The following is a 26,076-nucleotide window of genomic DNA, read 5'->3' on the forward strand; positions in this document are numbered from 1 at the left end:
GCATTACTTTACTAGTGTGTGAGATGAGTGCAACTGTGTGGTAGTTTGATCATTCTTTGGCATTGCCTTTCTTTGGGATTGGAATGAAAACCTTTTCCAGTCCTGTGGCCACTGCTGAGTTTTCCAAATTTGCTGGCATATTGAGTGCAGCACTTTCACAGCATCATCTTTCAGGATTTGAAATAGCTCAACCAGAAGTCCATCACCTCCACTAGCTTTGTTTGTAGTGATGCTTTCTAAGGCCCACTTGACTTCACATTCCAGGATGTCTGGCTCTAGGTGAGTGATCACACCATCATGATTATCTGGGTTGTGAAGATCTTTTTTGTACAGTTCTTCTGTGTATTCTTGCCACCTCTTCTTAATGTTCTGCTTCTGTTAGGTCCATACCATTTCTGTCCTTTATTGAGCCCATCTTTGCATGAAATGTTCTCTTGGCATCTCTAATTTTCTTGAAGAGATCTCTAGTCTTTTCCATTCTATTGTTTTTCTCTATTTCTTTGCATTGATCACTGAGGAAGGCTTTCTTATCTCTCCTTGTTATTCTTTGGAACTCTGCATTCAAATGGGAATATCTTTCCTTTTCTCCTTTGCTTTTGGCTTTGGCTTCCCTTCTATTCACAGCTATTTGTAAGGCCTTCTCAGACAACTATTTTGCCTTTTTGCATTTCTTTTCTGTGGGGATGATCTTGATTCCTGTCTCCTGTACAATGTCACGAACACCCATCCATAGTTCACCAGGCATTCTGTCTATCAGATCTAGTCCCTTAAATCTATTTCTCACTTCCACTGTATAGTCATAAGGGATTTGATTTAGGTCATACCAGAATGGTCTAGTGGTTTTCCCTACTTTCTTCAATTTAAGTCTGAATTTGGCAATAAGGAGTTCATGATCTGAGCCACAGTCAGTTTCCAGTCTTGTTTTTGCTGACTGTATAGAGCTTCTCCATCTTTGGCTGCAAAGAATATAATCAATCTGATTTCGGTGTTGACCATCTGCTGATGTCCATGTGTAGTCTTCTCTTGTGTTTTTTGAAGAGGGTGTTTGCTATGACCAGTGCATTCTCTTGGCAAAACTCTATTAGCTTTTGTGTTGCTTCATTCTGTACCCCAAGGCCAAATTTGCCTGTTACTCCAGATGTTTCTTGACTTCCTACTTTTGTATTCCAGTCTCCTATAATGAAAAAGACATCCTTTTTGGGTGTTGGTTCTAAAAGGTCTTGTAGGTCTTCATAGAACCGTTCAACTTCAGCATTACTGGTTGGGGCATAGGCTTGGATTACCATGATGTTGAATAGTTTGCCTTGGAAACAGAGATTTGAGAATGCATCCAACTACTGCATTTTGAACTCTTTTGTTGACCATGACAGCTACTCCATTTCTTCTAAGGGATTCCTGCCCACAGTAGTAGATATGGTCGTCTGAGTTAAATTCATCCATTCCATTCCATTTTAGTTCGCTGATTCCTAGAATGTCAACATTCACTCTTGCCATCTCCTGTTTGACCACTTCCATTCTGACAGAATGTGATCCACTGGAGAAGGGAATGGCAAACCACTTCAGTATTCTTGCCTTGAGAACCGCATGAACAGTATGAAAAGGCAAAATAATAGGACACTGAAAGATGAACTCCCCAGGTCTTTAGGTGCCCAGTATGCTACTGGAGATCAATGGAGAGATAACTCCAGAAAGAATGAAGGGATGGAACCAAAGAAAAACAATACCCAGTTGTGGATGTGACTGGTGATAGAAGCAAGGTCAGATCCTGTAAAGAGTAACATCGCATAGGAACCTGGAATGTTAGGTCTATGAATCAAGGCAAATTCTCACTTTACTGATAGGCAAAAGAATGATTAAGAGGTTTCCCAAGATTATATTTCTACAGTAGAGCTCGGGTTTGATGCTAGTTTTGTCCGACTCTTTAAATCACCCCTTCACTACACCATGCTGCCAATTTAATGGGAACAAATTACTTTTACTACAAATATGGGTAGGTAGCAGCTCTAGCTTCAAGGAAAAATCTGTTGGGGGAAGATGCACAACAAGAAACAATATGCACAACAGGAAATCTGTTAAAACAGACAGGAGGCATTAGTGACACCAAAGGACAGCTTGTGTGAAAGAGAGAAATGAAAACTTTCAGCACAGGCTTGGGAATGGCTGTGAGTGAGATAAGCAAAGCAGTCGTGTGTGTGTGTGTGTGCGTGCAACGGTGTGCACACCAGAGGCACCAACAAGGAAAAGAGTGAAAACAAAGAGTGAAATTGAGCAGGACACTGTGGGGCTCCTGGGAACAAAAGTGTGTCTGTGTCTCCTGTTTCTTGTTTGTAGAAAATAGGCTTCATTCAGCCCCCATGACCTTCCCTGAGTTCCAAAAGGGAGATTCCAATATTTGTTAATCAGGAAAGGGAGAGGATAAGGAGACTAGAGAGTAGCAGCCAAGAAACAATAGAACAGCCTTGGGGCTGGGTCCTGGTTGCTCCTCACAAAATATATGTAACCATATCTTTGAGTTCTTCTGCAGACTAAGACCCCCTAGTCAGAGGGAGGATGGTAACTGCAGACTGAGCACCCTGTTACCTCACCACCACCCAACTGAAGAAAGTCACGCATCCTGTAGCTTACCCCCAAAATTTGCCTGGGAAACTTTCCCCTCTAGACCACAGGGAGTTAAGGGGCTTTGAGAAAGAGCTTCTCGTTTTCCTCGATTAGCCCTGCAAACCTTTCTCTACTCCAAATTCCAAGATTTCAGTTTATTTGGTCTGTGCGTTGGGCATAGGAACTTTGTTCATTACAAGTGCTCCAAGGGCAATGCTCCACGGACCTTTCGGACCGTGACCTTAAATGTTGTAGGGGAGCAGAGTGCACCACCCCAAATCACGCCTCTTTGAGCTGGTCAGTTTTAAGAAACAGGAGACAGAGGGGAAGCTCTGAAAACTGAGTGGAAGCTACCCTCCTGTAAGAGATACTTGCTTTTATAAAGGGACTCTCCATGATAAGGGTTTCCCTTGCTGTTCCAGTAAGAGGCTGACTAAGCCTTTAGAACTCTCACCAGTGGAGGAGCACAGATTTAAACCTGCATAACGACCTGGTTACTGGGCTTTTCCTGGTAAACTCTCACAGTTGTCCTTCTCCCAACATCTTCCTTTTGTCTTTAACTGAACAAAGTACTTGGATAAAGTCTTGAGCCATTTCGGGGAGTTACTGAGTTTTGGCAGCTCTCTCCCATTTATAAAGGGGGCTTATATGTTGTTAAACTTCTGTTTGCTTTTATCCTATTGACTTATCTTTTATTGCAGGGAGATCTCAGCTAAGAACCTAAACATGTAGATAAAAAGTTATTTCTCCTCCCCTTACAGTGTCAGAAGGCAAGGGCTGGCTCAATGCCATCACTGTATATAAAATATACACAGCAGGGGCTGGATAAATACACTCTAAGTGAGTGAGAAGATATGGCTGAAAAGTGAGAGGGGGCTGGCTTATAGAAGGCTTTATATTGCTAAGGAGATTATATCTTGTTAAAAAAGAGATATCAAGCTTAAGGTGGAGTCACTTGTGTTAAGCCCATGTCACCAAACTAACTCATAATGACTAACCTAATTACTCTCTTTCCCAGGAATGTAGTTTTAACCGGTCACTGGTCAGCAGTCACTGATCAGCACTAGAGAAGTAATTCACCTGATGGACTCCTGCTGTCCCCCAAAGAAGATGACCTTGCCTGAAACAATCCACTTTTTGCTGGTAACTTCCTTTTTCTGCCTATAAAGTCTTCCATTCTTCACAGCTTCTCTGAACCCCTTTTGATTTGCTGAATGAGATGCTGCCCCATCCACAAATCACTGAATAAAGTTAGTAAGTTCTTTAAAATTTACTGAGCTGAATATTTTTAACACGCATATCTTTTATACTTGAGTCAGTGACCGCACTGGAATTCACCTGGAACCCAGGAGAAAATGAGACAGAGATCAGGCAATGCCACAAGCCATGGGATATTCTACAGTGATAGGCTGAAGTTCAGATGAGCTATAGCCTTCCTGCCTCCTTGATTGAGACAGCAGAGTTAGGAGCCAATATCCTCTCTAGAGCTGAATTCCAATATAATAATATGGTGCAAGCAAAGCTCTGTGCATCAGTGAGAAGCCTTGGCTAATTCTTCACCTGACCCAGCTGCATTTTCATTTCCTTCAAATGAGGAACATGATGTTAACCTCTGGCATGAAGATTGTGAGTCCTGAAACCAGACTACTTGAGCTGATATTTCCATACTCCAACTATGAGACCTTAAGCAGGTGACTTTACCTCTCTGTGACTCTGTTTCCTTATCTGCAAAGTAGGGTTCAACATATAGTTACCATTCAGGGTTATTAGGAAGATTAACTCTGCTAACAGACAAAAAGAACAGAACTGTTTTTGATCTTTAATAAGTACATGTAAATGTTAAGCCTTCCTTGTCTTTTGCCTTAGTATTGTTTCCACATAATAAGGACTCAGTTCTTAGGCTATAGTCAATACTGAGGAAGAATGATTATTTTCCCAATTTGAAACCTTTGAGACTTTATTTTTTATTTTGTTTTAAACTGGAGTATAGCTGCTTCACAATGCAGTGTTAGCTTCTGCCATACAGCACAGTAAATCAGCTGTATGCACACATGTGTTTCCTTCTGTTTGGATTTCCTTCACATGAGGTCACCAAGCGTGCTGAGTTCCTTGGGCCATGCAGCTGTTTCTCATTGGCTGTCTATTTTATAAACAGTTGTGTTTGTATGTCCATCCTAATCTGCCAATCCACCCCACGACTTGGATGCCCACTGACCAGTCAATCGATAAAAAGATACGGTACACGCATACAATGGAGTATTACCAGCCATAAAAAGGGACAGCGCTGGGTCATTTGCAGAGATGTGGAAGGACCTAGAGTCTGTCACAAACTGAAATAAGTCAGAAAAGGAAAACAAATAACATATATTAATGCACATATATGGAATCTAGAAAGATGGAATGGATGAACGTATTTGTAATGCAAAAATAGATACACAAACATAGAGAACAAACATATGGACACAAAGGGGGGAAAGAAAGGGGGGTGGGATGAGAAAGAATGACGTGAACAAACTCAATCTTCAGGATTTTGAATTTTCAGCATCAAATAAGTCTCTTATTTTGGAGATCTTAAGGCATTACAGTATTAACCTAAAAAAATTAAATGTGTACCCATGGTTGCATCATCCTCCTCAGCCCATTGTCAAGCTCATTCCTCTGCATGAGGCACAGGTTTACTCAGGTGACATAAAATGCTTTTGCCTTTGTGACATCCTTTTTCATCGACATCATTTTTCAACTCTCTCTGTAGAGAATCCCCTTAGCATTAACAACCCAATTGTCTGGGTTTTTGTGTGAAATATACTGCACCCTTTAACTTTACCTGGTAGGGGTGTGATTAGTTAATTGCTGTGGGCACCTGACATTTGCAAGGAAAAATGGATACCTCAGCCCTCTTTCTTCCAATGCAATGGAAAATGATTAAGGTTTGCTGGTTTCTCAGTGGGGGACCGCTGTTTCCTGGTGGATATTCAGAGACTTACAAATTCTAGATATTAAGCTGTTCTTGTCTATCTTTTTCTGTTTTGTGAAGGGATGGCAGGGGAGGGGTCAGGAAGGACAAGGGGACAAGCTATGAATAGCTTTAAAAAAAATCTATTCTTTGTAATAAAACTGTTCATCCATATTAATTCCAGCTTCTTTGCAATGTGCATATCTGGCCACTGGCAAAAATTGTGAAATCTCTAAAGTTTATTTCCCTGTCCTTGTCTTTTATATTCTATATGGCCTTGCTTTTTTGAGAGACACATTTTACTCCTCTCCGTCACCCAGAACTCATGGCCATGGTGTCAGGAATGAGAAGGAACATGCAGTTAGTACACATTTAGGTAAAAATCACCCTCACTGGGATGTGGAATAAGACCTTCCCCTCCTCCCGTCCCCGAGGACCTACAGGATAATGAGGCTCACAGTGTCTTTTCCTTAGCATCTTTTCTGGGTCATTTGGAAATCTTTTCTGAGCGTTTTGGAAATCGGGTGACATGAAAGGTTTTTTATCCAAGAGAAATGCACAGCTGCTCATACAACACAGAGTAATCTGTGCAGCATTTCAGGGGATATTAAATGCCTCTTAAACGCAACATGGAGATCCTTAAGAGTCCTAATGCAGAGTTCAGGCAAGACTTCCTTCCTGTGAGAAGGCAGGGATAGGTGGGGAAAACAGGCAGAAGAACAGGGCTTCTGTCAGCATCACTGTATTCTACCTTCTTTCCCAAGACATAAACCCTAGAGTGGAGATATGCCTAAAAACTCAGATTAGAATAGGAAGAAAATGAATATCAACATTATCAACGTACTTACAGTGCTTTTTAATCAGAGGATGCTGAGAGATAAGACACAGAGTATGGTACCATCATTCTGCATTGTAGCACAATCCGGTGACTCTGTGTTAAGGGAACAAGAGGAAAACAACCCAAACAAAACAAACAGTGTTTGGAGAAAGACGTTTTTAACTGGAGGACAAGCTGGAAGGTTACAGTCGGCCCATGGAAATTGATTTAGGGATACTCTTTACAGTTTTTTTTTTTGCCCTAAGGAGTCCCTAAGTCAGAGAAGAGTGAGCCCTTGTCTGTTAACTTCTGGATACACATTTTGAAGCCAGAGACATATTTGAAACTTCGGGTTTTGTCTGAATATTCCATGAGACTTGAAATTCTACTCCAGAATATATCTGCGTTTTCCTTGATATAAAATAATGTGTACTTCTTAACCTTTGAATGAAGTTGGTGCTCCAGGAAAATGGGTTTTTAAAAATCGAGGTGTGGGTGTGTGTGCACATGTGTATGTGTTTCCTCACTGTCAAGGCTTACTTCTGCAGGGTGGATGGTTCTGAAGTTACATTTGAAAAGCTTGGGTTCAGAGCTGAGGTTACCCTGAATGATAGATGTCTCCAAACATGCTGTGATCATTTCACAGCATCCGTCATCATGATAGTCGAGGGGATATGAGCAGCCAAGGGTTTTGTAAAGAGAATTTAAGCAATAGTAAAAGCATAGAGCAGAACTACTAACTAGAGGAAGCCATCATCTCCACAAGGAGGCCTTAGGGAGGTGGATCCCCAGGCTGGTGGAAAGCTGTGGTCTGTATTTCACTTTGGTCTATATTTAGGTATTGAACATGTTTTTTCACCAAAGGTTAAAAGCAGTCCTTAGTTTAGAAACGGTGTTCAAAAAATATTGTGAAATGATGTGATTTCCTCCAATCAACTGCCATGATGATAGACTGGGAAACTTTTAGGAGCTTAGCTCTTTTCCAGGGTCTACCATGCTGTCCTCCTGGGAAAAACACAGTACTTTGGAATCAGAAACCAGGGTTGGATCTCAGGTCAGTTACTTCATAAGTGTAAATTATTTAGCCTATATAAATCTCAGTTTCTTGCAAAATATTAATCATATAGATTATGGAGTAGATTAGCAGTGATATAAGTGAATGATAAGATCTGGTACATAGTAAACACTCAATAGCAGTAGCTACTATTACTATTATATTACTTTCATATAAACAAATGCAATATAATATTTTGTAACATATATGAAGACTATAGAAAATGTAATTTTATACTGAATTATAATTGGACAAATTCTGAATGAGAAGAAAAATGGAGGCCACGGAAAGGCAGTGTGTAATTAATAGCTTAAAGATGTAATTTATATGGTATAGACTTTAAGGGTTTCGAGGAGAGCAAAAATAATTAAGACTAGAGAAGAAAGGGCTGGAACTGGACCATGGAGAAGATTTGTGTAGATAGAAGGAAGATGAAAGTTCCTGCTTCACTTAATTTAGTAAAAACTGCCAATATAAAATTTTGCAAGATATCCTTGAGCAAAGTGAGGAGAACCATTTATATCAGTTGATGGCTAATTAAGTGAAAGTAGTGAGTGGGAGGAAAGAGAGACAATAACGGCCTTTAAAGCAATACAGCTCTTTGGTGACATCCATTTGATTCATCTCAGACTTCAGGCTTTAAGTGGTTGTAAAACCTTCCCAAATCTCCTCTGCCACGCAGGGTTCCTTATGGTCATTACACTGTGGTCCCCACAGTCAGGAAGAACAAATCTGGAGGAATGATTGTTCTGTTCTGAATGTTATATTGTACACATCCATCACTGACAAAGTAGCATAAGTACAAAACAGGGGCGGACGATGGTGAGATGTCTGAGGAAGAGACATTATGTTGTCAAAATAATAAAAGAAGAGATAAGAAGACCAAGAGAACTGGATTGCTGTTCTCAGGTATTTGCAAAAAACAAAGAAGAAGATCATGATAAAGAAGGATGAACCTTGGTTTGGGGATGGTCCAACAAGCAAGCTAAGAGGAGTGTTTGGGGATTTGGAGAAATAGAATCAGGTACAGCAGAAGGAAGGATACTCTACTGACAATTTTTGCAGAAGACAGTGAGCTCTCCTGGGAAGTCATATTTCTATGCTTACAAGAAGTAGGATGGAGTAGCCAAATAGCAGGAATACATTTAGTGAATGTGGAGATCTCTACAGGTTTTTCAGGTTGTGGCTGGACCACTTAACGTCAAAGGTCCCTTTTCCAATTCTTTAGCCTTTTATAACTCGCCTTTTTGAAAAAGCAGAAATTCAGTAGAGGCCAAGGTCAGCCATCCCATTTCTATTGAAAAGACAAAGACTGTATTTCTGCTTTAATTGATTCTAAAAATCAAAGATTAGGTTGGAGCAGATAAGCAATCAAAGTCAAGGCCCTTATCTAACTGGTCATTGGGCTGCTAAATGGGGTAGAAATTGTATTCTGAAGAGACTGGTCCACGGCCTTTCCTGAGCCGTGCAGCTATGTCACCTCAGAAGCACCTGCCTTGGCCACTTTGGCACCTTTCATTTCATCCCAGAACTTCTCACATATATATGTATATTGGGGAGTGAGAGGGCCATGAAGAGGAAAAAAGTGATAAATAGAAAATGCTTTACTATAAAATATAAAATACTTTAGCTTTTGCACTACAGCGCATGGTGTTCTGTTGAAGGCAACCTGGCCAGATGCTTTTCAAGATGAAACTGAAAGTGGAGCCACAAAGGAACTGGAAAACCTGAAAAATGGTGTGAAATTGACCTTGGCAGCTCCCAGCCCAGGTCACATCCCTTTGATCCTTCTTTACATTGTACCCACAGCACACCTGTCATCCCTTATTTGTCTAAAGTCCCTAGACAGTTCAGTTAGAATATGACTCTTCCAGATAATAAAAATTCTAACAAATATCAATACATCAAAAATATATGTGTACAGCTTCTCCAAAGACATGCCTTACTTCATTTCTTATTCACAATAGCAAAGCCGTTAGGGCAGATATCATCATCCTTATTTGAGAAAAATGTGGAATGATGAGCACAAAATCCCGTGGCCAGTAAGTGACAAAATCAGGAGCAGATGTGTATTGATTTCTCTTCTTCTAGTCTAAGCATCTTTTTACAAGACTGGATGTTAGAAGGAAGTCAAGTGTATGTGTAAGTATGTTGGGCATCTTTAAGAATTAATACATGATGATCCGTAAATGACTGACAGAACTTCAGTGTTCTCACATGTTGACGATCTTGACCTTTGAGGCTGATAGCTATCTACTGTGGAGCGCATTCTTGTCCATCGCCGAGAGCGCACTAGCATCTCTGCTGCTGTCCTTCAGCTGCTAAGCTGTATCTGACTCTGCACCCCAGTGAACGGTGGCCCGCCAGGCTCCTCCCTCCTTGGGGTTCCCCAGGCGAGAACACTAGAGTGGGTTTTGCCATTTTCCTCTCCAGGGGGTCTTCCTGAGCCGGAGGCCTAACCTACATCTCCTGCTTGGCAGGCAGGTCCTTTACCAGCGAGCCACCAGGAAAGCTTATACTAACTTCCCTGGATGTAACACCTGGATGCCACTAGCAAACCTCCAGTTGTGAAAATAGAGGATGTATATTCCAAATATTGCCACATGTCCCCTGGAGCAAAGTCACTTCCAGCTGAGTACAACTGATTAACACCAAGTATCATTTGATTTAAAAGAGAAGCCCAAGCTAAATTAATTGACATTGAGCACACGTGTGTACACATGTACATGAAAATATGGACAGAAATACCCCCCGATGTCTTTCGGCTTTTCCCAGTAATCACACCTTCCCAGCACAGGAAACAGAGGTGCTGTCTTGGCTTCATTTCTGATGTGGGATGTGATTTGGATGATGTGTAAAACGAGACTTCCACTGGCTATCAACTGAGGGGTTTTTATTTCCTCACACACCAAATGACATCATTTCCCCAACAAAGCCACACGACACTTAGCTATAGGAATCCAATAAGTCAAACTGAATTGTCCAACAATAGATATTTATGCAGAAAACATAGACATCTTTACCCCAGACAACATGTCAGCAAGGTGAAAGCACCATTAGAGTCATACATTCTCCCCTCAAATGGATTCTGTTTCACTTGCTCGGATGTTTGTCAGATTAACTTTACTAGTGAATTTCCACAGTGGTTTACTCTCTCAACTATGAAGCCACAGCCTATGCTTAATTATGATATTTTCTTCCTAAGTCCAGGTCTTTTATCTGACCATTGACAGCTAGAAAAGATTTGCTGACATGGCATCTAAACTACTCTGTCTTATTTATAAAGGACAAAACCAAGAATGCAATGTGTGTGGACATTGGTATAGAAAAGCATACACATAAATTGTGCATATATAACAGAACATAGCCACTTGTCATAATTATATTTTTATTTACATGTATTATCAGCTCTTTTAAGCCAAAAAATATATATATTGCCACTCAATATCTGAAGTTAATAAAGCAGTGAGGGAGGAGCAACAGGAAATATTTCTATTGTAGACCTTCACAATTTAAGAAAGAATTTCAAATTAGTTTGATATATTAAAAGATGCCTGAATATGTGTGAGGCACTGACTTTTGTAAAGAAAGACATAAGCACTGTACAAATTCACATACACACACAGGCATACATTTCATATCTCCAAAACACATGACACATCAAAAATTTTTTTGAAAGCATTAAGTCATTCCTTTACTCCATTAAGTCAATAGCTCAAAACCAAAGGAAACACTTTGCAATTTTATCTCTCTCCCTGTATTTTTCATTGAATTAAATTATTGTTGAAGGAGTTTTGTGTTTCTCAGGTAACTAGTTTATCCTAAATAAATCCCAAAACTAAAGTGCTCATTAATTCCATGTATACTTATTACCCATATGCACAAGTATCATTATCTCCTGATTATGTTACTGAAATGCCAAGCTGAATATATCTGAAGTTTTGCATTCTGTCCATTAGGTAAAGAATCATGTGAAAGAACTATTAAAAACCCCCGACCAAAGTAAATCAGAATGCAAAGGATGCTTCCCCAGCACCAGGCTTAAAGAGAGCCTCCACAGTGGGCCACTGGAGGCCTGCACGCCTCCCAACAGCATTTATCCATTCTCACGGCAAAACACATTCAATTTCAGAAAATAAATGGATATTAATTTCCATCCAAATGCCCATTTCAGTTCATTATCTGGAGAGGTAAATATTCATAGAGGTGACACCCAAGTCAATATTGACCTTGGGGGATAATAAATTTTGACTTTTTCCAGAATAAACAGTTCACATAGCATGCATGCACATGTAAAATTGTACCTGGCACATTAACCATGAAAGAAAACTAATAATATCTCAAATTTATTATACATATAGTTGTGTGTACACATATATATGCATGTACGTATAGCATAATAAATTACTGATTATATTGAAATCTATTGAGAAGGCAGAGTGGGGAGTTCCCGGTGGCCCAGTGGTTAGAACCCAGTGCATCACAGTCACGGCCTGGATCTAATCCCTGGTCAGGGAATAAGACCTTGCAAGCCACGGAGCATGGCCAAAGAGATAAAGAAGAAAAACAAACCAATGGGTTCAATTTAAACAAATAAAAGAGTGGAGAGCGGGAGCATTTGGAGTTCACTCATATGTAAGCGCAGCGTCGATCGAAGGCAACGTGGTTTTCTAGTGATTGGTACACTAAGGAAATGTGTATGCCCGTGGTGACTGCAACACTCCGCCAGAACCAGAAACTCAGCCTGAATCCAGACGGGGCGCAATGGAGTTTCACGTGTGTCTTTCCAAATGTCTAGTCACATTCACTAAGACGGCCTCGGTTCTGGAGCCAAATGTCCATTTCTCCCACGAGGGCTGTCAAACAGGGGCAAGATCGTGGAGAGAGCGCTGGACCGCGCGCCGCGTCTGCCCGTCTGCCGCCCCTGACGCAGGCACGCTGTCTGTATTCGGGCTCCCTAGCCTCTCTCTGCTTTAATTCAGTTTATCAAGCAGTTATTCACTGTGTGGCTAACATGAACACCTTTTTTTAAAAAGGTCAAAGCGGGTGTCTGTGTCTTTTTTAACTTTAGTCTTCTCTGGATCTATGCCTAGGACCAGGATTGCAGGATGGTATAGGGCAATTCTACTTTCAGTACTGCTTTCCACAATGGCTGTCAAAACTTACATTCCCACCAGCAGTGTAGGAGCGCTCTCTCTTCTCTACAGTCTCTACGTGTGATATTTGTGGACTTTTTAATGATGGTCATTCTGACAGACACAGAGGACCATCTTGTGCGTGCCAGGGGGCGGTGGGTGGCAGAGGGATGGCTTGGGAGTTTGGGGTTAGCAGATACAAATGATTTTGTCGAGAATGAATAAACAAGGTCCCACCGCATAGCACAGGGAACCATAGTCAATATCCAGAATGGATGGTGACAAACCAGAATGGAAAATAATATATGGAAGAATGTATGCATGTGTTTATCTGTGTGTGCCCAGTCGTGTCTGACTCTCTGCGGCCCATGGACAATAGCCCACCAGGCTCCTCTGAGGAATTCTCCAGGCAACAGTGCTGCAGTGGGCTGCAGTTTCCTACTCCAGGGCCTCTTCCTGCAAGAAAACTGAAAGCGCGTCTGTGGTGGCAAACGCCCAGGTGGCCTGCGGCTGCACAGCAGCCGAGTGTTGGCCCCCGCTGAGGCCACTACCCCCACTTTTCCTTAAAACCTTCATACGCCTCATCACTTTTCCGTGAATAAACTTGGAGATCTCTACAATTACTGGTAAGGCAGGAGGCTTTGTGCGCTTCTTGCCTGAAGGATCAGGAGAGGAGAGCAGGTTGAGTGATAGGATTCTGCATCTCCTCTCCCCATATCCCACAAAGCTGCCATCTGTGCAATTTATTTTACATAAAAATTCTACATAAGATTTAATCTTGGAAACCATAGTGTTCTCCTCCTAAAATAAGCTTAAATATTTAAGGTCTTGTTCCCTGGAGCACTCCTTCTTTTGGAGAGCTAGAACACAGCTCTGATGCACTGCCTCAGTGTGAATGACTTCGGGATACTCCATGTCCCTCCTGATGGCTCTGTGGTTGGAGGAAGAGAAGCAAATCTGTGAGGATGCTGACCGTGGAACAAATGGCTGAGCCCCTTTAAACCTAAGCAAGAAGTTCTGCTGAGACAAGAAAACAGCTGAAAAACAGAACAGAGGAGACAGAGATCTCACAACTGAGCTAAATAACAGCTCAGGCTGAAGGGACACACGCAGGGGAGCCGGAGAATAAAGCACAGACTCCCCCGACCTGGCTGTCCTTGTGACGGTGATGAAGGGACCTGGACCCAACGGGTGGCTCTCTGCCATGCAGACTCTCTGAGGCCCACAGAGCCAGTGCTCACCATGAGACCGCATCTGCGGTGAAGAATAATGTCACTCAGCATGTGCTTGTTCAAAACCCTCCCTCCCATCCATCCCCACTGGGGGAAAGGAGGTTGGGGGCTGGATATAGGGTGAACCCTGCAGCTTACCTCAAAGACTGAGAATGGATCTCAATGTAGTCCAATCCTTGCGTTATTAGAATCTGTGATCTAAATGTCACAAATAGGGCTTATCTTATTAGCGCCAGCTTTAAAAAATCAAAAATAAAAACAGAACAGACTTTTGGACTCTGTGGGAGAAGGCGAGGCTGGGATGTTTCGAGAGAACAGCATTGAAACATGTATATTATCTATGGTGAAACAGATCACCATTGGTTGGATGCATGAGACAAGTGTTCGGGCCTGGTGCACTGGGAAGACCCAGAGGGATTGGGTAGAGAGGGAGGTGGGAGGGGGGATCGGGATGGGGAATACATGTAAATCCAAGGCTGATTCATGTCAATGTGTGACAAAAACCACTGCAATATTGTAAAGTAATTAGCCTCCAACTAATAAAAATAAATGAAAAAAAAAAGTAAAAGCAGAATATCCATCTGATAAAATCTAGGAGGGCTACAGTTTGATGGAGTGCTGAGAACACTGAAATTAGTGAGGAAGGTCTCTAGGGAGTATGAGACAGGAACAGATGCACTCAAACTGGGCTCATCTCAGGCTCCTCAAGACCACTATTTAGTGGTTTAAGCTTTAGTGAATAAGACAGGCAACTTTCAGAAACAGGAAACTATGTGCCACAAAGACTTCTAGCTATGGGGGAAGTGCTGCCAGCAAAATTAGAATAAGATGACCTACGCAAGGGGGAGAAATCTGTAGGTCTAGACTAAGGTTTTTCTGACCCTGGATCACAGAGAAAGACTAGGTCTGCAAGGGTGACCATTTCAAGTTCAAGAGTAGCTCAGCCTTAGCTTTGAGTTCAAGAAAGCAGTGGGTAGTGTGTAAAAAAGATATGGACTCTGGTGTCAGGGAAATATAGGTTATCATCTTAATGTAGCCACATGCAAGTTATTTGATCATGGGTAAATCACCTGACTGTCCAAGCTGGCTCTTGTTTGTCCTAGGATGGGGAGGATGATAACTATTGTGGGGAGGACTAGAATGAGCCCATCAGGTACCACCACTAGGATGAACTGTATCTTTGGAAACTCTGCCCGGGAAGAAGCATATCATTTAACTTTATCTCTCATCTCTAATGTTCACACCTTCTGATCTGGTGAGTGAAATCTGGTGGTTTCATTTCTTGTGACGGTGTTGAATAGTTCCTGACTATTGTAGAAGGAAAAGCATTAATCTCTCCTTTAATATCCTGGTAAGCTCAGCATGCTTCCAATTTTCTTAAACAAACAAACAAACAAACAAACAAAAAACCTGCCCTCATTGACCCCACTCCTGTAACCTGGAAGAGCTGGTTTACCCAGAAGTAAGCTCTGTGGACGTGGAGCACGTTGCCAGGTGACCGCCATGGGCGCAGACTGAGTGAAGCTGAGCAGACTTCTGACCCCCAGCCACCTCCCGAGAGTTCCATTTCTGTGCATCAAGCAGGCTTGTGGGTTTCCTTTCCTCATGTGAATCGATAAGCTCTTCTCACCTCTCATTATTGATTAATTATAACTTGCAGCTCACAGACCAATCACATTTAATGAGAAAGGAAGCTACCTGTTCCAAAACGAGAGGTGAGGCAGGGAAGGTGTGCTTCTTCATACAGGAATCCTAGGAGGTATAAATGGGGATAAAGAGCCCGAAAGCTCAGACTTGCGCCCCTGGGTGTATGTGGCCCTTGGTCATGGGTTAAGTAAATCAATTTTGTTCATCAATTTTTAACCAGAGATTGTGGGAAACTTTTTTCCTGCAATTTACACATGGATGCAATATGGAATGGAATGCAGATTTGTCTGAGTGTTTAAGAAAAAAGTCAAGAAATTACATGCTTCAGCAACCACACAAACCTAAGCTCTCAGACTCCCCTGGGTTCTCTGCACTCTTTTTTTTTTTTTGCTTTCTGGCAAGCAGCACTTCAATGGCAAAGTTTAAAGAGCATTAGCCTTGGCTGTAAGACAACTAAAAAATCATTTATTAAACATCAAATGAAACAGGCAGAGTGAAAGAAGGGAGATTGAAAGGGGAGAGAGGGGTAGAGAAGAGAGGAAGGGATAGGAGTAGAAGAACATGGGGAAGGGAGGGAGGCGGTGGAAGGAAGAAAAGGAAGGGCATTGGAAAGGTGGCAAATTAAGAGTGAAGGGGAAGAAACGCTGAAGATGAGGAAGCAGAGAGAAAAGACTCAGGAAGAGAAGAGAGGTGCTTAATATACTGAGCAAGACTGGAGCTGAGGACCCCGCTGCCATGGCTTTGATTTGAAGTTACTGTTATTTTTCATTGTTGCTATTTTGGGTTATATGGACACCAATCCAATTCTCCCTCCATCACCTGGTTTTCAGTAGGCAATAGGCTTTCATGACTATGCAGAGAAATAAATTCACAGGAGGCATTTCATAAGTACTTTTGAATGAATGAATGAATGGTGCACTTGAAGATGGATTAGCATTTATAATCCATCAGGTGTGGTAGCAGCACCCAATTTTAACCCAACATTTACAAGAACAGAAGAACACTTGAACTAAGGATTCACCAAAAGGAGGCTTCAGCAGTAGCCAGAAGGAAAGCACAGCTCTCCTGACCTGCAGATTTAACTTCCATCTGCTCAAGTGTCCTGCAAATGGAGAGCTTAGGCTACTAGGAACACTACCTATACTGCTCACGCTCACTGATTTTTTCTCAAGGTCTGTTCAAGGATGCCTCTCCCCTAATACTGACATCTTCTGCCAGGGTTTTCTGGAGGGGATGTGCTCTTTTCTTTTCTAGAGGCAGCTCTTTTCTCCACTTCCTTAATGAGGTTTGTAGCAAGCATTTCACTGGCCAAAACCCAGAAGCAGGGATCACACCTGATCGCGCCTTGAAAGAACCCAAATGGGCTTCCCCAAGTGCAGTGGGTAGTAGATCTCTGTCAGGACTGCCCTCAGAAAAGTCCCTGATGGGAGGTTTCATGTTTGGTGACTCTGCCTACATATTTAGCAAGGAAGCATGAGGAACCCAGACAGCCCTGGGTCTCTGTCAGGTGGAGACCAGTTCTACCCACAGTCCCTCTGACATCTGAGAGAAATAAGAGCGAGTGTCCCGTTGCCTTGGCGGTTACTCAGCTCTCTGATGAAGGGAGAGTGAGCCCTTCCATCTTTGCTTGGGAATGGAAATGTTCTTGTCTTTGCCCAATTACTATTGCAACTGATTTTGAGAGAATCCATGTTGGGACTCATTAGTAACTATAATAAGTCATAATTACACACATAACAAGTCAAGTGTGTCTTATACAGAGTAACTCATGTTATACTGACCCTGACTCTACAAGGCTCATGTTAGTATCCATAGGAAATCCTGAGTGAGAGTCACATCGACCCAGAATTGTGGGGCCTGTGCCCTTTCTACTGTCCTTTATCACCTCCCGATTGCCCGCCTGCAGCACTTTACCCTTGCAATACAGAGGGTTAGCCTGGGCAACATCAGGAAGTAGGTGACGCTTGTCTTGGACACTCTGAACACTTCCTCCTCTCCCTTCCCCAACTCAGATCGTCGTCTCCCTCCTTCAGGCACCAGACTCTGTCTCTTCTAGAAATGTTTCTCCTCTTTCTCTTGGTCAAGTGGAGTTCAGTACAGGTTTAAATTCTTCTAGCTTCTCTCCCAGAGAAGCTCTGTGTCTTAAGGCTCCTCTATGAATCAGAAGGCTTTCCTTCATGTCTACAGATTCAAGGGCCGATGGACTTAGTAGAAGAGTTGTTTGCAGACAGACAGGTGGGGGTATCGGAATTCAGTGGGCTTTCCCCAGTGCAGTGGGTGGTAGATCTCGGTCGGGACTGCTCTTAGAATAGGCCTTGATGGGAGGTTTCACATTTGGTGTCTGTGCCTACATATTTAGCAAGGCAGCATCAGAATGCAACAGATGTCTTTCTCCCCTCTTTTCACATCTTAACATAATCAGGGAAAAGCCAATGGTATTACCCAAAATACGTGGCCACATGACAGAGAGGAGGAGTGGGGAAGAGAGGAAGGAAAAGGGCAAGGGAGGGAGGATGGCGGAGGAGAGGGGACTGAGCATTTATATTCAGCGAACAGTGGCCTAGACTGACACCTACAAGCATCTGTCTGGTAGGCAAATCTCTTTAAACTGCTGTTAGCCTTGGACTGTCTTCAGAAGGATGTATCTGTTTCCAAAGGTGGATAGTTAAAAATAATATACACCACAAGGGATGTTTTGGCATTTTCCTTCACTTTCTTTCTATCTTCAACATTTGTGTTGTCATCCTTTAAAACTCAATCAATTCAGCTGATTCAAGGAACAGATGGCATTAATCAACCCCCTAGAATATGCACAAAAGCAATTAGAAATGTAGAGATGTGGAATTTATGCCAGCAAATCAGTTACCAATGATGGCAAATCAACCTGGTACACCCAATTTCCCTGGTTTCTCCTTCCCCAGAGCAGCCACTGGTAGTAGTTATGATCCCTGGCTTACTTCCCTGCCAGAGGGGGATGAGAAGGTGGGGGGTTGAGGTTTAATTGCTCCTTCCTTAATGACTAGTTCTCACTCTGCTGACAAAAACCAGCATAATTTACAGACTGCAAGATGCATCAGGATGATGGATACAGACAGCATGTGCTATGTGGTGTCATGCAAATATGAAATATACTGCACTGAGAGTGTGGTTGTTTGGTATTCCCTGAGAAGAACTTCATTTCAGAGAACTGAGCACCTTTTCTAGTTCTCATTTGTCAAAAACAATGGAAGCAGCAATAAAATACATTTTAACCACAAATCTGTGCCTTCTCTGAGTTTACTAGCTCATAGATTCTTTGGTTTTGAATTTACCTGGCTCATGATTTTCTTTCTGACTCTTTACGACCTTTCCAGGTTCTAAAACTTTCCTCCGTAGGCCCTTATTAATTATCACCTGTGTTATTGTAATAAGCTCTTCACTGGTTTTCTTGACTAGCCTTCGATCATTTTAATTTTTCCTTCATATGGTGATTTTTTAAACACAAAAATCTGATTATGTATTACTTAATTACATGTTCAAAATATTTTGAGTACCCTCTATAGTTTTCACAGTAAAAATCAGAGACTCCCATGTTTACCTACTTATCCAGCTTCTTCTTCTATCTGCAGGCCTATGTCGTGCAAGTAATCACTACAACACAAAAAACCTCTAATACCTCCCTTCCTTTCCCCAGCTGGGAAGTCTGACTCTACATTCTGTTTCCCTCAGAGAGCCTGCATGGATGCCCCAGCCAGTTTGAGATGTTCACCTGTGCTTACCTTTGTTATAGCATTTATCACTTTGATGTGATTAAAGATTTATTTTGCTGGCTGCTCATGTTTAAAGTTCCTTGAGGTCATGGCCTCTATCTTTTAATGCATCTTTATTCCTCCAGCTTCATAAGAAAACTTGACTTTAAGAAAGAGAAATTTTTGTTGGGATTCATTTTTTCAACAAAATTTTTCAAATGAGTAACACACATAAACTCGTGACACTTAAATCTTCTCCCAACCACGGCATAAGAAGATGACATCAGACACTCAGGGTTATGTTAGCAGGGCAGTGTTGTAGGTTTGTAAGCAGATAAGATCTTTCCAGTAGTTTATGACTAGAACCCCATTAAATGAAATCTAAACATTTCTTCTTTATACTGAACACCGAGTTATGAAGGATTTTTATATCACTATGTGTCTGTGTATTTTCAGAGTATATAGAAAACTCTCACTAAAATTGCAAAAGCAAGTTAATAAAATTAGCTCAAATTTGGTTTTAAGGTCAAAGAATGGGAAGATGTTCTCTTTTAGGAACAAAGAGCCATTTGACGCAGAAATAAGGTCATGTCAGCAATGAACTCGTGGAAATGTGCAGCCCTGTGTAAATGTAGAAGCCCACTCTTCAGCTCCAAATCCAACCAAATGACCTAAACTTCTGCTTTTTCACTTAAAAACTGCATATTCTAGCATCTTCTTAACATCTCCAAAACTAGAATAAGTAATACTTTTTATTTGAAAAAAAAAAATACATTTCAAAAGACTCTAGTAGTGAGACCACAGAAAGATCTTGGTTTAGAAGTGAAAAATTTTAGTTGGAACCCATTCATTTCTTCTCTCATCCATATATTTCAGGCACTGACTATGGATATTCAGATAAAATATGATAACCAGGGAGATGCACGTTTAGCTGGGGAGACAAGGACTGGGAGTGCCGTGGGAATACAGTAGTGATACAGGGACATGTGACCTAGCCGGGGGAAAGTGTGGATGTTTTCCAGGGGGAGATGGAGACAGTGACAGAAGATAAAAAATGTGAAAGGACGTTCTGAACCGAGTAGACAGGCATACGCCAATGAACACAAGGAAACGTGAGAAAGCATGGCTTGTCTGTGGGATGCGGGATTCCAGAAACTGGAAATTAGACAATATGGGAGGATGGCACAAAATTTAGAGTATTAGGCAGAGCCTGTTCAGGACCAGCCCAATGCTGAGAAAGGAAGCTTATACCTGCTATTTAATTAATAGTTTTGTCTGACATCTATTGACTCACAAGACATGATACCAACAGAGGTACCTTCTTATGGTAGTGTGTGTGTACGTGTGTTTGCACACACACCACGTCTTCATCACATCTTCAAGGCTATACCCTTTCCTCATCAAGTTTTAAACTGAAACTTGTAAAAGAAAAACAGAACATCTGGTGTTCATCCAGATATAAGGCTTCCAATCTTTGACTATTGCAATGTCTGGCATTTTGCATCAAATGCAGATTCCAATTGTTTGGTTGCTTTTGATGGTAAAGCTCAGGAGCTGGTTCTGGTGGAAAGAGCTGCCTCCATGACCTTTGTTATGAATAGAGCTGCAGAGACTAACTACAGAGATACCAAGGCAACTTTCTTCAGATGCTCACACAGAGACCCCATCAGAATGCATGGGGATTAATTTCATATCTTGTAAAGAGTCTGATCTTTGAAGATAGACAGATACAGGTCCAGATCCTGATTTTTTTCATTCCTTGAGTTTATGATCTTGGGAAAATTATTAACGTCTATTAACCTTAAATTTACTCATCTGTAAACTGTATTTAATAAAGTCTACTTAGCTGTACTTCCTTGCCAAATTGCATGAACCCAGCACATGGACTGAGAGATACTAAGTCCATAGCAGCTAGCAGCTAGTAGGAATTAAAACTCTATCATGTTGTTATTCTAAGTATAATTGCTTAACAGTTTAGAGTAGTATCATCCCAGAAGTGTCTAATGAGAACCCTGAAGCTTTAAAATAAAGCCTTTCTGAATGAATGATTGTACTCTAACCTTTAAGGTAACTAGACCATCTCCCCACTGTCCTACATGACAAGGATAATTAGGCTTGTATATATAGGTCATATTTCAGCAGAGTTCTGGCATACAAGATAAAGAGCTTTTTGTTCACCAACTAAAACAAAAGTTTTAGGAACATTTTTAATGCCATCACATTATTTTGTTTTGTAACAAATGGGCACACACTGAAAAATAAAGCAATCTAATAAAGGAAAACTGGGTCCCATTAAGGAAAGGAAAGGCAAGAGAAGCTGGGAAAGGAAAACTGCAATTTAGAAGACTTCAGTCATTCATGAGAATGAGAATAAGACATGGGGGTGACTTAAGGTGATTCTTATAGAAACTGACTTTTTTTTTTAAAGTATATACCCTTGTATGATAATTGCTAGTCCACATTTTCTGTTTTCCAGTTGTGGAAATATGAATCTGGTTTGGAGACAGGGACTATGTGGCGAGAAAGGGAAAATAATCCATATGGATAGTCAAAGACCAGCCCATTCAACCATGGGAACATCTTCAGGACTCTTGCAAGTGAGCAATATAATGTTTCTTTCACTTCTGATGACTGCAATGTAAATGCCACAAAAAAGTAAATGGCAAACACTTTCCTGCAAAAAGGAATCTAGTCTTTGTTTATTTATAATACTATGTATTGATTGGGTTTGTGCATAAGCTTCAGAAAACTCAAGGTACAGTGCATCTCTTTATTTGAAGATCTTTAGGAATATGATTGACTTTTTCCTATATTTTCGATAAAGTTCTGCCTGTGATGAAAGGAGTAAAGAGTTTTCGATTTTTCTCTCCTGGCTGTTATCTGTGTGGACCTAATACGTAGCAACAAAGAGAAAAGATGCTTAGAGATCATCCAAGTGACTGGTCAGAATTAAGGCTCTTTATAATCACATAACATCCAATTATTGTAAAATAAAGTGAACAGTGACCCTATAAGTGTCCCCTGCATTCCTCTTGTCTTCCGAATGCAAGCATGTCTTTTAATGTACCTGTTTGAAGAATTTCCTCTGTAAAAATTTGAGCTGCTGTTCTATTTGGGAGTAGATACATATCTCAGTTACTATTTTATACCTGAGCTGTGAGAGCAGAAATGATGCATCACCTGACGGGTGTTTGGCATCTTAGCTGTGGCATAACTAGGGCTAGTTTCACTCTAACCAACTATCAAGTCATGTCATTTCTTCTTATGTCAAAAGAGCTGATATTACATGTAAAATGATTTTTTCATTAAACACTGGCCTATCATATCTATATTTGAAATTAACTAATTCCCTCAGGGTAAACCCAAAGGAAGTACGGTAGCTGTTTAATATCCTGAAAATCTGAAATGGGGGAATTTCCAGAGTTTTTATTACTGGTTGGTAATTACGTTCTCTCACAGATTCATATTATCTATACTGTAGCTGGCCTTCTAACCTGACTTTATTTTAATTTTGTTTAATTAGAAACTTATGAGATCTATAATTGAGCAAGAATTCATTTTCCCCTTGCAGCTAAATGCCCAAGTTTTGGTCAGATTATGAGAAAATTAAACACACATACACAGCACTAGCAATAATAAATTGTTGCCGGAAGATTAGAAACAATTAAAAGTTGTTTTTAGTTGAACAAAGTTCACAAGTATTCCATGGAGCATCTTGGGTAAATAATCCATTTCCAAGAGTACTGTCACAAATGACTTGAAGTATTATTTGAAAATATAGAAATAACAATCCTGGGGGGAAATCCTCCAAATTATCTATAAACTTACAAAAACTGACAATTTTAAAGATTTCTCTTTGCCGATATATGCATATAAATGTTAATGGATTGTAGCTAAAAAGTAAACAAAAACACTATAATAAATGGATTAAGTATGTGCACAACAGAAGTCTGGAAGAATTGTGGAATGTTGTTGTTGTTTTTTTTTTTCTTAGAGGTTCTGCATCACAGGTTTGGAAGACCACCAGGACTGAATTCAAAGTAATTTTCTGGTGCTATTCTATTGTTCACTGAATTAATACATTTTGTTTGACAAAATAAAAGCATTTAACATTATTGTTTAAGAACATCGACCCCCAAATATTTAGCAAGCAGCATGCATTCAACCGAAATGCTGATTGGAAATAGGGAAATTACACTGTCAGTGATGAAATACTAAAGCTCATTATCACAAGGTTTTATTTTAAATGCCTAGAATTAGCTTTATTGCTGCATCGGTAATGATAAGCATGAGCCTTAAGCTCATACCATTTTATGAACACTATTGTAACATTAACTATAATTCAGTTAATTTACAGAAAAACTCATCCTATGTTTTTTTTCTTTTTTTCCTTGCTCTTAAGATGCTACGTAAGGAAGCCCAAACCATATTCCTATAGAGTACGTTCTATTTATTTCACACCTATTCCTCATTTTTCCTTCATAGATCTTCAAAATATTAACTGTTTTCAGATAGGTGTGCTAGAGTAAAAGCACAGCTATTTCACTGCCACACCTTCGCATCATTAGGACGATACTGACCTCTAGTGTTCTAGGAGTTAGACAGCGAACTCAGCACCATGCCTAACTTCCTCTTACTGAACCACTTAGATGTTTTTCTACAGTACCATGGGAACAATTTTACTTACAAAAGAAAAAAAAAAAAAAAAGAGGGGGAGGAGCAGGAGGATGTGGGGAGAAGAGGAGGAGAAAGAGAAGAGAAATGTTAGATTCCATCCTGTCCTTATCTATTCTCTGAAATTATTTCTGAACCAAAGCCTTCTGGTTCCTCCCCTTTAAAGAGGCTGACCTCTTCAGCATACCTTTAAAATACAGACTTTAACAAAAATCTTTATAATCCATTTCCACTAACTATCAATTTCAGATCCCCCAAACTTCCAATCCCAGATAGGAGCACAGGGTCAGCTTTGGATCATTAGCAGTAAACATTTTCCAATTGTTTTCCCTTGAGGTACTGAGTATCTCTTTCTTAAGGACCTTTTGGATTAAGAGGGTGGAGAGTGAGGTAGAGAAACTTGTAAGTAGTAAGTGGCCTTCCTACTCTTCTCCAACAGTGACGGTTCACACCACAAAAATAAGAAAAAAGTATCAGAACAGTTTGAATTTGGTTGGATATTACTGAGGTTCATGATGAAGTTAGTAGATAAGGCAGGAAACCCAGAACCTTGAGGAAACTTGATAAACCATCTTTGGAAACAACACAGATGGCTTAATTGCATTCTTTCTTCATTTAGGAGTTTCCAGAGCTGGAAAAACTTCCCTTTTCTGCAGCTGAGCAATTGAGCTTGCACCTCTGATGGCTCCAGAGATTTATTCAAGTTTGACTAACTGGGTTCTTTAAATACACAGTGCAGGTGGTGGATCCCCAGGTGTCCAGTTTTCCTGCCTATTAAATTAAATGCCCTGCACTTGCCGAGGTTAGAGCTTGGAAGGCAGAGTGTACACTTAGTGCATACTCATTATGTGTTCTTTGGCACAAAGATTTTGGGGGTGGAGTGTGCATCAAAGCTCTTCCTCCTATAACAGGGGCAGCCATTGATCTTGTGGTTTGACTACATCGGCCCATGACTTTTAGGCCCAAACTCCCAACCCTATTAAACGGATGACCGTTGGTTTCAAGGTATCCCAACTGGAACCTTCTGCCTAGGGGAGAGCTGAAAGCCATGGATCGGGGAGGCACAGGGCATACTGCAAATCGGAGCGAGGCTGCCGCATTCAGAAAGGAGCCGCTGTCACCGAGTGCGGTGGCTGGGAGCATCTCTGTGTCTGGAAAATCAGCCCCTATTGCCTAGAGCCCGAATCGGGGACCCTTCCGGGGAGAAGCTCTGGCTGTGACCAGGCAGGCAGAGAACGCGGAGCTGGCGGGAGGCTGAGGGAAGAAAATCTTCCCTTCTCCCCCGAACTTTCCGATTCGGGAAGAAGGGCAGACAATCCAGAGGGGCTGGCTCCTTCGAGCTCTGCTAACTTTTGGGATGGTTAGAGCAATAGAAACACACCAGTCAGCATTTCCCCCCTTTCCTCTGCTCAGAGCAGACACAATTGAACACGCTTGGACAGTTGAGTGTCTTTCCAAACGCCAGGGTCTCCCACCTCACCTACCCGCCCCAAGCTCCTGGTACTCACAATTTGCCGCTGCTAATCCTAAATGCCACAAGCCGGAGAAGAACAAAGTGAAAACGCTGGTCAGCCGTGGTCCAGAATCCATTTCCCCCGAGTAAGAGGTCCCTCCCAATCGAATTCCAAATTCGCAGGCGCCAGCCGAGGCTTCTTCTCTCTCTCTCTCTCTCTCTCTTCTCTGCACAGTCTGACCCCCACCCACCCCCCCCGTGGAGAGGCGCTCGCGGCTTCACTCCATCCCTTGTCCAAACGCTCTACTGAAACCGTGGCGGGGGCTTCTCTGGAGGTGCCGACGGAGCTACTGTCCCCGCAACTGCCGCTGGCTTGCACTTCCCTTCCTCGCTCGCCTCTTCCTCCTCGTCCCCCCTCCTTAAAGGTGCAAACCCGGCCCAAAGCCACAGCAGGCACCGAGCTCGCTGGACAGCCGAACGCCCCTCGCGAGCCACTAGAGCTGGAATCAGCACCCGGGCGGCGGACAGCTCCTTATAGGCGAGTGGGGCGCGCGGCGCCGCCCCCGGCCAGGCCCGCCCGGCTCTCTCCTATAAGAGCAGCCTGGGCGGGTCTTCGCCCCGCTCCGGCGCGTTCCACCCCGACCGCCCGCCGCCTCGGTGCGCGCAGGCTACCTGGAGGGGACCGGGGAGGGACCGCGCATCTCCATCTCTGCCTCGGTCTCTCTGGTTCCCCTCCTTCCCTGCCCCCCAGTGTGGGGGATGCTTGAAAGCATTGATATTTAAAC

The 26,076-nt window shown here is 41.8% G+C and overlaps 1 protein-coding gene across 1 annotated transcript in view; it reads right to left on the reverse strand.

Annotated features, from left to right (window-relative positions):
- The window catches only part of CNTNAP5 (contactin associated protein family member 5), a 995,095-nt gene extending 969,667 nt beyond the window's left edge, over positions 1 to 25,428 (reverse strand). Inside the window, exon 1 of the mRNA XM_043488200.1 lies at positions 25,347 to 25,428. Coding sequence (XP_043344135.1) covers positions 25,347 to 25,428 — 82 coding nt within the window. The remainder of the gene's footprint in view (positions 1 to 25,346) is intronic.
- Positions 25,429 to 26,076: the final 648 nt, after the last annotated feature.

The sequence above is a fragment of the Cervus canadensis genome, chromosome 15 (genome assembly GCF_019320065.1).
Source record: "Cervus canadensis isolate Bull #8, Minnesota chromosome 15, ASM1932006v1, whole genome shotgun sequence".
NCBI classification, from domain to species: domain Eukaryota; kingdom Metazoa; phylum Chordata; class Mammalia; order Artiodactyla; family Cervidae; genus Cervus; species Cervus canadensis.